We start from the raw sequence: 10,000 nt of genomic DNA, 5'->3' as shown, positions 1-10,000 counted from the left end.
AGCGTTTGGCCAGGCCTTTACGAAAGTTATATTTTTAGGTGACGTATTTTTCAAGGTCACCCGGCGTAGAAAATCGTAAAGTTCCAACTGTCATAACTCGTAAACCCACGTGTTCTCGAGGTCAGGGGCCCGTTTCTCGAAAGTCCCGAAAAGCCATTTGTGAAATTGCTAACCGCTTCTTTTGGAAAGCTAATCTTTTAACATGTTTTCACGCTAACTAAAAGAAACACGTCTGTGAAGTTTGACGACTTAAATCCTCTCCGTTCTTGAAATACAAAGTGAATTGTGACACCCGAAAATGGCCCGTAAAGTTTCGGGACTTTCGAGAAACGGGCCCCAGGTACCCAAAGGGGATGTGTAGTCCGCGTCGCTTTATGGAGGCCTGTAAAAAGAAAATTGTCATGTCTTTTTATAACAGTAAGGATCGAATACTTAAATATACATATACATACTTAATTGACCGCTCCCCCATAGGGGCTTTTCATGGCCAATGAAACACAATCACGACAGAACAGAACATTCAACAGAAACGGTTAAGAATCCCAACTGGCCGGATGCAAACTGAGAAGTTGAACCACGGACTACCAGGAACAAATTCAACGAGTGGTCAGAACGTGTCTTGAACTTGGGAACTCCGGATCTCAAGGGAAGCGCCCTAACCACTGGGCTGCACCTTAAATGTATCCTAAGCTTTTCTCTTTGTACTTTCATAGAATCTTAGCCGACGCGAAGGCCATTCGAACCTTTTACTCGGATCACTATTCACATCAACGAGATCCCGACTTTACTTGCCTTGGAGTCGTTTTCAAAGACATCCTTGGCAACTGCTTGGCCACAAGTCACGGCAGAGATGAGGTGAAAAGATGTCGAGGACCCTTTGAGAAATACTTCTCTACGGAAGTCGTTTCAAAGACTTTGAGAGTTATTGGCCAGGAATGCAAGTCCTTTATGGAATCCTTGCCGGTTGGTCAACCCGTGGATCTTCAGACAGGAGGGCTGGCTGATGTCACACTTCGAGTTTTAGTCCATGTGGTGTACGGAGAAGACGTGCTCAACAAGTTCTTCCTGCGCATTTTAGAACTGAGTGGTTTGTTGCAAGGTGCAGTCGACATGTTAAATGTGGGTGAAACGAGATTGCCTTTTTATTCCCTTCTGCCGACAAAAGCAAACCAAAAGGCCCGGCGTTTTAATGAAGCCTGGAATGAGTTCAATCGATTTTTGTTCAAGGAATATGAGGAGGGGCGACTTGATGCAGGCGATGGGTTTTTCTTTGCCATGATGGAACTACTAAAAACTCACGCGCTCGAAATGGATGAAAAAGAGGTATGTGAGCGTTGGCCGTAGCCTGCGTAGCTGGCGATATTTTTGGCAGGGAGAATGGGGACGGACGCTGTGAAATAACAGCGCCCCTCCCCAGTCTCCGGGCAGCTTCGCCGCACGGTAATTTGCCTCTCGCGGCAACAATAGAGAGCTTTCGATTCTAGGACGAGAACGACTACGAGCACGAGATTTTCTCATAGAGCAACAGTGAGAGCGTGCAAACCAGAGTCATTAGGGAGCTTAAGCACGCGAGTTCTTGAGACGCGGACGGCAACCGGAAGTGAGCTGTTTTCCTTTCTAACTTGTCTTCACACAACCACACTTACATTGATAAGTGTCTTTTCTCCCTTATAGACGATTAGTATAGAAATCTAGGAGACACCACTGCCCTGGCACGCTAAATGTTCTCTTCCGGTTGCCGTCTGCGTCTCAAAAACGCGCGTGCTTAAGCTCCCTAACACGATAGCAATTCTGGCATTTTTCCATCAGCAAAAAGGTTCAGCTACCAGCAGTAAGAATAACTGACAACCTATACTGTTAAGAAAGAGTTAGATTAATCGTCCGAGCTATAAACTTTGCAACTATTTTCGCTAAAAGCGGCTAGTCAAAAGGGGTAAAATGAACACTACAAAGCGTGCTGCATCAGGGTGTGAGCTTTAAATAAAGTCCTTCGTCTTCTTCGTGTTATGTTTTTTTACTTAAATATAGCCCTACTTCGTCGATCGCGTAGCCGCTCAGCCGCTTAACTGACCTAAGGGCTCACTGAGCAAAAAGAAAGAGAGACAGCAATTTTAAATTCCCCGAATGACGACCCATTGTCAGGAAATAACTCAGCAGAAGTCATAGAAAAAGATATCTTTTAAAAACGACAAAATTGAAAGATTTTTTCCGCGTTTCGGAGAGGGAAGACAAAATGAAAACGCCATTTAAGTTAATTCCCTTGAAATTGTTCCACTATCAAACTTTTTTGGAAACTTGGCATAATTAACATTCATAATATGAACATTTAAAAAATGCAATAAAAAAATGGGGTCACTGTGCTTGTTTACGCGTCAGCAGGCTCTTAAAATGGGGTATTTTTACTGGTTTCGCGTTAAAAATTCGAATCACCTTCATACTGAATTAAGTCTTGGTTACTTCAAAGACACAAAATTTTATTTTGAAAATAAAGCTTCTTTTATTCACATAAGCAGTATTGCTTCATTTACGCCGTTTTTGATTTCCTGGTTGTGGGAATAGTGCACTCTTTGGGACAGTTCCGTGGTTCGCTTGAAGTCCTTGCCTTGGCCAAAATACACCCAGTACGGAACTGTTTTCCAAAAAAATTCATGTTCGGTTGAATTTAACGGTTCACTTCTTGTTCACTTCACTTCTTGTTCAGTTCAGTTCTTGTATTGTTTTCGCTTCTTTCTAGCTTTTTCATTCCGTAGATGAAATCCTTCTTTTGAACATCGATGTCAGTTTTGCCGCCACGTCCTTTGCATTAGCCGACCTCGCTCAATATAAGAACATTCAAGACAAAGTTCAACAAGAAATAGACGCGATATTGCAGGGAGATGATCCAAGTTCCCTCATAGACTTGGAAAAAAGGCTTCCCTATATGGAGATAGTACTTAAAGAAAGTGCCAGAGTGCATCCAGCACTGGCGTTGAGTTTGCCAGAGAAGACTGTGAAGCAAGTCACTGATCTGGGCGGATATCAGATTCCCAAAGGGGTGAGTGAGTGGGTGAGTGAGTGAGTGAGTAGTCATGGCATGAAGTTACGTGACACAATATAATATGCAAGAAATGCAGCGAACCCAGCAACACGAACCTTAAAACTAAGCCGCTTTTACACTTTGCAATTTGTCCTGCAACTTGTCTTACAAGTTCTCACACTGAGAAACAAGTTGCTTGATGGGTGTTACACCATAAAATTAAGGAATGGGCCCAACCTGGCGCCAAATTATGCGTAAAAAAGTAAAGGGGGGGTTAACCTGTGAAGGTTTAGTAATAAGAACCTAAGACTTTCGAAGACTAATAAAGTCACAAAAGTTTTTATATTGATGTGGATGACGTATGCAAATGTAGTCACGTGACTTGTTAAAAAAAAGGTAAAGTTTCCGCTTACGAGCCAGAAGGCTCATCAGGCCGGCGCTTATCTCCGGTTTCATTAGCATGAAGCGACTAGGAGTATTTATACTCCCCCCTGGATGGGATGCTAGTCCATCGCAGGGTTACCCCCAGCTTTACGCCGGTACCCATTTATACACCTGGGTGGAGAGAGGCACCGTGAGAGTAAAGTGTCTTGCCCAAGAACACAACACAATGTCCCCTGCCTGGCCCCGAACCCGGACCACTCGATCCGGAGTCGAGCGCACTAACCATGAGGCCACCACGCCTCCCCCACGAGACTTGTTACGGCCAAAAAACCCAAAATAAAAAACGGCAACAGTTTATGAAACTTGAAATATATTTCACTTTGCTACTATTAGTTTAGTGAAAATAGTAAAAGAAAACGAACCGTGCTTGGCCTTTGTTAAATATGTTTTTGGTTTTGGATTTATACGGCATTTTGCACTAGTTCCCAGTCCCCTATGGAAAGTGATTTTTTTCGGTCATTTATTTTAAATTATCTTGAAATATCCAATTACAGAAATGATGTAGCCAATAGTGTTAACTTCATTAAGGTAAATCCAGCCACCAGAAAATGATAAAAAGTGTTGCCGCTCAGCTGAGATTCTGTGCTAAAAATTACTTTGACATGTCACGTGATAATATATCATCCTATATGGCAGTTAAGGTTTCATATCTTATTCTGCTAACGATGCCCCAAAGTTATTTCGTGTTATATAAAATGGATCAATACTTAGACCACCCCCTCACTTATTTTCTTTAAAAAAATAGATCTCGGCCCAGGCCTTAATTCACCTATGCAACGCTTCTTGCAACTTGTCTCTCGCTGTCGATAATCACATGACGGTTAAAGGAACATTTCATCGGCTGATGGCGCAAACTGGGCGATACACAAGTTGTTGGACAGATATTATGCTTGAAAAATTCGTTGCAACGTTGCGGAAAGTAGAACTCAACTTTACTTCCGCCGAGGTTTCTGCAACTTGCAACGTTTTTGACCGTTTAATATATGGTATGTTACAGCAATGTTTCGTGCAACTTGTCTCGCCGTTGCACGAAAAAATGGCTCAGCGTAACAGCGCCTTAAGACACACATGCGTTGTTTCTTCCAACCAGGGTATGAATAGTTAATGCATATAGCTTATAAAGATCTAAGAATTTACGTTACCTTGACTTGTTTTCTTTCAACAGACCCCAATTTGCGTGGATACGCATTCTTTAAACTTCTCCGAACAATTCTGGGAAAATCCGGACAAATTTGACCCAGAAAGGTTTGCCAATGGCAGCAGACAAGTACCTGGATCATTTTTCCGCTTCGGAATGGGCCCCCGGAAGTGTCTCGGTTATCGCTATGCTTTGGCGATCAATCGCGTGGTTGTCGCCTCGGTTATGCAGAAATTTTCTCTCGAAATAGCCCAACCAAGTGCCCCATTAAGAGTCAAAGAGAAAGGAATGACCTTCTTCACACCGTACTTAAGTCCGATAATTATCTTTAATGCGCGGAATGGAAAGAGCGCGCATACAACAGACTAAGCTAAATTTTTAAAATCCTTCTTGAGCGGCTAAACTCGTAAATGAGGGGAAGGGGGGGGGGAGTACCTTAGTACCCTAGGGACGAGGCTGTACCCTTCAATAGTAGAAGTGACTAATCCTTTCAGAACACTGCCACAAACTCATCTAATTAACTCTTCTGATTTAAGTATAGCTGAGTTTTCAATGTCAACAATGACCAAGTATTTCGTCACTTAGCCTGGGCAACGATGTAGATGTACTATCTCGAGTCCAGTTCTAGTATGAATATGGTAGAGTAAACGGGAGCTTAGAGAGAGAGCTTGATAGCAAATGTTTGATAGCAAATGTTAGCAACAAGTGCAAGTACGAGAAAAAGTACAACTTGTACGCGTTCTCGAAGTCGTGCTTTACGTATTAATTAAGGTATAAGCGTATAATACGAGTTCCAGTCTGCAGAAAACCACGGACGGGTGCTTACCATTTAGCCAAAAAATCCGGAAATTTCGGTTTGAGGTCAAATGGAAAGGCAATTTTCCGGAAAATCTTTTCGGAAATTGTGGACAACCTCCAGAGGTAGTCCTCTTTTTCCGTTCGGAACGGAATTCGCGAAATGCTCTTACCATTTGCGAGAATCCTTCCGTTTCCAGGTCCTTTCTCACAAGATCGAGTGATATATGCGGGATGGAATGCTGTGTAGTAAATGGTAAGCGCCATTCTCATCCGGTTGGTCATTAAATTGGGAAAATCGCTTACCTTTATGCAACGATAATTCCATCCGGATTAATTGGCTAAATGGTAAGCACCCAAGGACACTAATTCTTTGGCAAAATATCAGCATTTTAAATAATCTTCTTTTCAGGCTTGAAAACCCCCCAAATTATTTACCCAACACTTGAGGATTGTTAGTATATGATTATTACAGTTTTAAACTAAAAGAAACAGCTCTAAATAAACGCATGCAATTTCCTTTTGACAAACTGGAACTTATCGCTACGACTTTTCGATGTAAAGTTGTCGCAGACCAACTGGCAGGTTGAGTGCTCCGGGCTGCGCACTACGGATGCCTAGTAATCAAGTTCAGAAGTCGTACTCGAGCCTGCGTAGCGAGAGGCAAATTAACCAGCGGCGAAGCCGCGTGGAGAATGGGGAGGAGCGCTATTTCACAGCTTCCTCATTCTCCGCGCGGTTTATGCGGCTTACGCCTCTCACAATACCAACAACAATACCGCCAGCTACGCGAAAAATCTTAAATAACAATGACCACAACCAGGTTTTCTGAGTCCGCGAGACTGAGCACCCCTTGCAAACCACTGTTTTAACGAAAACCGCTGGTCAGCAACCTCAGCTACGCAAGCTATATTGGAAGTCGCACGCGTTGTCGATGCTAACATTCTCTAATGACGACTCAAGAGTCCTTTTCAATGTCAGTCTAGCTGACAATTTATTGCAGCTATTGATCGCGTGATAAGCTATGAAAAGGCTTCGGTAGGATGGTAAGGAAAGCAATCACCTTCCATCGGTGTGACCTGAAATCTATGCCCAGACTTGACGCCATTAATTGTGGTTTAACTTTGTTGGTACGTTGGTTTTCTCAAGAACACAGTTTGGTTAAATTCTAAAGTTCATTGCAATCAGCGGTTTTATCAGTTTCGTGCCGTCGATTATTTTAGTGGATCAGTTCAAGTTAATGAATCACATTGGGCATTGTAATTGACTGATTTCTATAAACTTGTTGGTGCTGTTTGAAACGAACCACTGCAGTCACAGTTAATGTGATTGACGATCTTAACAAATGAAACTCTTGATTGGACTTTGAACTTTAGAATGTACATATTTCTGAAGGAACGCAATAAGTTGATTTGCAATCTTCCAAGAAGAGGACATACATTCAGCTATACTAGTTTACCTGGTAGAAATGCTGCCCTGGGGAGGGAGGATGTTCAATTATGCTTGCGGTAATTTAACGACGGTTTATTCGTGGAATTGAATGGAGATTTTAATAGGTCTTGAGCAGGGACAGTAAAAAACATGGACCCCCAAACTGCACCCCCAAATGGACCCGGCGAGAGAAGAAAGAAAAAAAGGATGGTTTTCACAGTGACGTCATCAAATTCTAAAATCAAAATTGTAAGGTCTTCTGAATTTTTATCCAAAGGAGCTTGAAGATGACCTAGAAGTAAATCTTTTTTCAAGTTTCCAATTTCGTGACGTCTTTCGTTTCCAAAATACAGCATTTTGAATTCCGAATTGTCACCTTGGGTGACACTATGATACAAAGCTATTTAGTTGGAAAAAAGTCTCTATCCCTATGAATCTCAGCAGTTTGAGCCTTTCAAGTGCATTAGGAGGTGTGTTCATACACATGTATTTTCTTTCATCAGCGAAAAGTAAGCGCTTTCACCACAAAGGTAACAACAGATGTTTTTGTTAATTACTGGCCGTCATATTGGTGGACCACATCGCGTCTCCACACAAAAGTTGTGTGAAATGCTTCAACAAATGACTCAGGAACGATGCGCCGCACAGACCTGAGAATTGGAGAGGTGGTTAAAAGATTTGTTTCCCACAACATCCAAGGTCTTGGCCTTTTACATTGAACGATTTCGAATTTATTTATTTTTTTGGTGCGTGACAGTGTTTGAGGACAGGAGAAGCGACAGGCCCTTGCCTCTTCTGATCATACCGCGCACCTTAATTCCTCCATTTGCGCATAACCACAATTCCTCGCGCCTTTGACCACAATCCGTTACGTTTTGAAGAAAAATGTGTTTATTCTCCCGATTCGAGAGCTGCCTCGTTCGCAATAGAAAACACAGAAGACTGTGATAGGAAATACACTATCACGGTCATTCAAAAACCCAGGCCTCCCTGATAGTATTTTACAAGGTAACATTCATGCTAGCACCTTGCTTTTTGAAAGTTCTTAGGGCCTCTTACATATGTATTGAGGGCATAATTTTTAGGCAAACATATAGCGTGAACCCATCACTTGGAGCAATCGTCTTTCACAAAGGGTCTGCATCACCCCCTGCACCCCTCAGCTTGATCTGCCTCTGAGGGGTTTCAATAAAATTTGGCGGCTGCTATGAGTAGCGTTAAACCTACTGTTGTTATTGTCAAATTACTTCAATTTAGAGAGGAGAGTAGCCGACTTCTTTGAGTGAAATATCCAATGCTTTTTTTACCACAAGTGCTTGTAATCTCGCAATCGGATTGGCTAATTTGCCGTCCTGCGCCTCGTGAGTCCACAACATTTTGAGCACTGTGATGACGAATATCGTTGTCGATAAGAGTACAGATAACGCTGACCCACTTTCAATTTGTTAATTGTCAGCTGTTAGTACTTGTTTAAGCCACTGGCCCTAACCCTAAGCATTTGAGTGGATGAATGTCCCCATCCTTTCGATGCTGATGATGGTGATGTTCCAAACATTGCTATGTTGGGTGCACACCCCCCCCCCCCCTCCCCTCTTCTAAGAAAATCCTGAATCCACCCCTGCACCTGTAGGGCACAATACCTAGTGTTCTCTGGACTTTCCCTTATAGTGTGCAATGGATAATGATAAATAACCGATACCAAAAAGCATCCACTAGATACAATATTATGATGACAGGCTTAAACCTTGTGTAAGATTTTTTGTTTATTGGTGAGGAGCTAGATCCCAAGGCAAGCACTCTAATCACTGGGTTTGTGTCTATTTCAAATTGGTAGAGTATTTTTATTTCCAAGTAGCATTGCACCATTGATTCCTTTTTTAATTCATTTCTTTTGCATTTCTGTCTTATATTACACACACATCCTTGAGGAATAAATTTTAATAAGGGTTAATATTTTCTTTTCCTTCTCAGCCATTCGATATTATTTGTGATACTATAAACACAAGAAATAGTTATCAATAATTATTGTTACACTGAACGCATGCTTACCAATGGAGCAGACGTTTTCCAAGTATGTACATTCAGACTAAACAGAAATGGTCATCACCAGACCTAAAATGCACAAGAAATCTCGTGCTGGTGTGAAATGTGTCAAACTGTATTATTGGAAAGCGATGTTAATGCTTTTGTCGTTAATTGACAAAAATCAACTCAAATACTTTTAGCTACAGAGCCTTAAAATTGCTATACTTTTGAAATGAAACGTAAAAAGAATACAAAATAAGCCATGCAAATATTAATGTTTGGCTAAGAAACCTGAAATTAAAGCAGTAATACCAAATACAGTTTTATACTGAATGGCTTTCATCGTACATCATTTTTTTTGATAATTATAACTTACAATAACTTATTGACTGCATTAAGAAATTTGCTTGTAATGCATTTTTCAAAATAACAGATCTGTTCATTTTCCAAACATCAACCAGATTCAAGATGACAGTTACATGACTACAAAAATAGAAATTGGATTGAAATTCTCCAACTGCAACCAAAGATTTTACCCACAGACATCATCCACTATTCAATGGTAATGAAAGGAAACTCTTAATTGAAATTATCTAAGCTCCACAGTCTCCACATTAATGAAAATGTTATTGCTATTCTGTGTAATGAGCAAAATAACAAAAACTACATCCACAAGAAGTTGTTTGTCCAGAAATCCCTAATATAAATCAATTATTTTTCAATGAATTTTACACTGCCAAGAAAATTACCATCCTGCCTCCCAAACAGGTTTGGAACTGGTTCGTTTCTTTGACAATCTCTGTGAACCATGTGACAACCTTGAGCTTGCAACACTAACAGAATCTCCAATCATCAAACTTGATTCACTAGGTGTACGAGACAGGACACTTGAAGTGGTGCTCTTGGCACTGCTTGGCCGGCTTCTGGAAGCTGTTTTTGAATATTGCTTTTGTTTTATGTGTTCTTTGAGCAATGAATCCCTGGACAAACCTCTTGTTGGCCTGACTGCTTCAAGTCTTTGAAGAAACTTCTTGTGAAGGAAAGAGACGTTTGAAAGTTTGAGTCGTAATGTGGTTGCAAATGACCTCCAGTTGAAGCCACACTGATTCAATGTAAACGGTGAGTGATTTCAGTCCAAATACCAGTGAACT

At 41.3% G+C, this 10,000-nt stretch overlaps 1 protein-coding gene across 2 annotated transcripts in view; it reads left to right on the top strand.

The window, feature by feature from the left end:
* Nucleotides 1-6,147, top strand: part of LOC137999871 (uncharacterized) — a 29,339-nt gene extending 23,192 nt beyond the window's left edge. For both annotated transcript variants that reach the window (XM_068845827.1, XM_068845826.1), the window contains exons 3-5: nt 714-1,323; nt 2,735-3,034; nt 4,626-6,147. In XM_068845827.1, coding sequence (XP_068701928.1) covers nt 714-1,323; nt 2,735-3,034; nt 4,626-4,967 — 1,252 coding nt within the window. In that variant the 3' untranslated portion in view covers nt 4,968-6,147. The remainder of the gene's footprint in view (nt 1-713; nt 1,324-2,734; nt 3,035-4,625) is intronic.
* Nucleotides 6,148-10,000: the final 3,853 nt, after the last annotated feature.

Source organism: Montipora foliosa, chromosome 4 (genome assembly GCF_036669935.1).
Source record: "Montipora foliosa isolate CH-2021 chromosome 4, ASM3666993v2, whole genome shotgun sequence".
In the NCBI taxonomy this organism is placed as follows: Eukaryota; Metazoa; Cnidaria; class Anthozoa; order Scleractinia; family Acroporidae; genus Montipora; species Montipora foliosa.
The sequence above is the reverse complement of the archived record's forward strand: the minus strand, read 5'-3'. Positions and strand labels throughout refer to the sequence as shown.